Raw genomic sequence first — 1,626 nt, 5'->3', positions numbered from 1 at the left:
AACCGTTTGTCGTTCATATACAATAATAATATGAAGGACAACTAAAAATCACTGAAAGCAGTTTGAAATGAACATATTTCCCACCTTTCTTCATCTGGACCTGTTTTTATAAAACCCTTAGCATTAAGCTGTCTGTGAGAAAACTGAAGAGAAAGAATAATGATTAGTTTTCAGATTCACAGCGAGTCATGAATAAGAAAAAGAGTCCAAATAAACAAAACATAAACTTCATCAAAGTCTGTTCAGCTGCAATCAGAAGTTCCAGAGAATGTGAGAAATGTTTGCTTAGAGAAACTACGTTTCTGCCAGACGTGTGGGAAACTTTTCTCAGGCGAACTAATGGGATAAATTTACTGGAACAGAGTCGGTTTCCTTACTAACTTGCTGTGATGTTCACACCAGCTGAAAGTTTTTATGCTGTTTAATGGCCACAACTTTTACTCCACAAACCCTGTTTCCATCAAAACCATTAAAACCATGCTGTTGTTATACTAATTCTAACTGGAATCCACAATCTTCCATAAATGTGGAGGTTCCCCTTCAGGAGCTCAGCTGGATCATAAACCAACATTGTTTTCTGCTTCCAAAGATAACGGATCCAAAAAAATGATAAAGATCGTGAAGAATGGTGATTTGCCTCTCAGCTCTGCTGGATAATGAGGAAGAAATGAAGGAAAATAACTGGACTGCTGTGCTGAGCGTGTTTGCTTGGTGTCAACGTGTGATTAGATAAAATATATCCTCCTGCTGCGCCACAATAAACCTCTTTCCATTCTAGCCTCAAAACATGGACGAAATTTAGATTATAGAAGTGGGGGGGAAACAATTATTTTTAAATATAACTCATAAGTTCAGCATGTTTTCTGTTTCCTCCAGTTCCTCCTGCATCTCTTCTCTCCCTCTGCTGACTAAATCTATGGATGAACTGGACAACCAGAGGTGTAACAATCCATTTCAATTATCAATCATTCAATCAATCTTTATTGAAACTTCAATTTATATTGCAATCGAGATTTCAATTTCAGTACAAACCGTTCATCGCATTCATTGGGATGGGAGGAACAGATTTTACTGAGGCCATGCGTGCTGCAGAACGCTACCTTTGGCGCGTTCTTATGGCTTCCCAGGTCCGCACCGGTTACCTGGCCACCCAGGTCCCAGGCGGTTCGCCATAGCGCTGCCTTTATCTCTGTGGACAGGATACAGTTTGAGAAAAGCACATGTAAACGCAAGACAGACATTTCAGCAGAGGGTCACACCAGGGGCGGAGTCACATGAAGTCAATCTGACATATTGAGACGTTAGTTGCATGTGTATGATGAGTGCATTCAATTTGTCCATTAGCGTTGACCACAGGCAATGTCCTTGATAAGATGGAAGTTTATCAACAGTCACTGAGCGCATCCACAGATGTTTTGCGGGTAGGGGAGGGGGGGATCAGATTCCTGTGCCCTTTCTTCATAACATCCAGGGGGGAGATTAGATAAAGTGGGGAGGTCCAATCCAAAATAACCCTTATTGTTTTGGAAGCAGGCTGCACAGGAACTTTCCTTCAGCATTGAGTCTTTTTCTTGGTGGCTCTTCGTGGCGAGTCCATTATTCCAGATTCGTTGGGTTTTTCCGCCT

At 41.5% G+C, this 1,626-nt stretch overlaps 1 protein-coding gene across 1 annotated transcript in view; it reads left to right on the top strand.

The window, feature by feature from the left end:
- Positions 1-1,079: 1,079 nt before the first annotated feature.
- LOC107105130 (opioid-binding protein/cell adhesion molecule homolog) overlaps positions 1,080-1,626 on the top strand; it is a 24,297-nt gene continuing 23,750 nt past the window's right edge. The window contains exon 1 of the mRNA XM_015405250.1: positions 1,080-1,164. Coding sequence (XP_015260736.1) covers positions 1,080-1,164 — 85 coding nt within the window. The remainder of the gene's footprint in view (positions 1,165-1,626) is intronic.

Source organism: Cyprinodon variegatus, unplaced genomic scaffold (genome assembly GCF_000732505.1).
Source record: "Cyprinodon variegatus isolate N-32 unplaced genomic scaffold, C_variegatus-1.0 Scaffold2084, whole genome shotgun sequence".
NCBI classification, from domain to species: Eukaryota; Metazoa; Chordata; class Actinopteri; order Cyprinodontiformes; family Cyprinodontidae; genus Cyprinodon; species Cyprinodon variegatus.
This window is presented reverse-complemented; position numbering and strand designations above follow the sequence as displayed.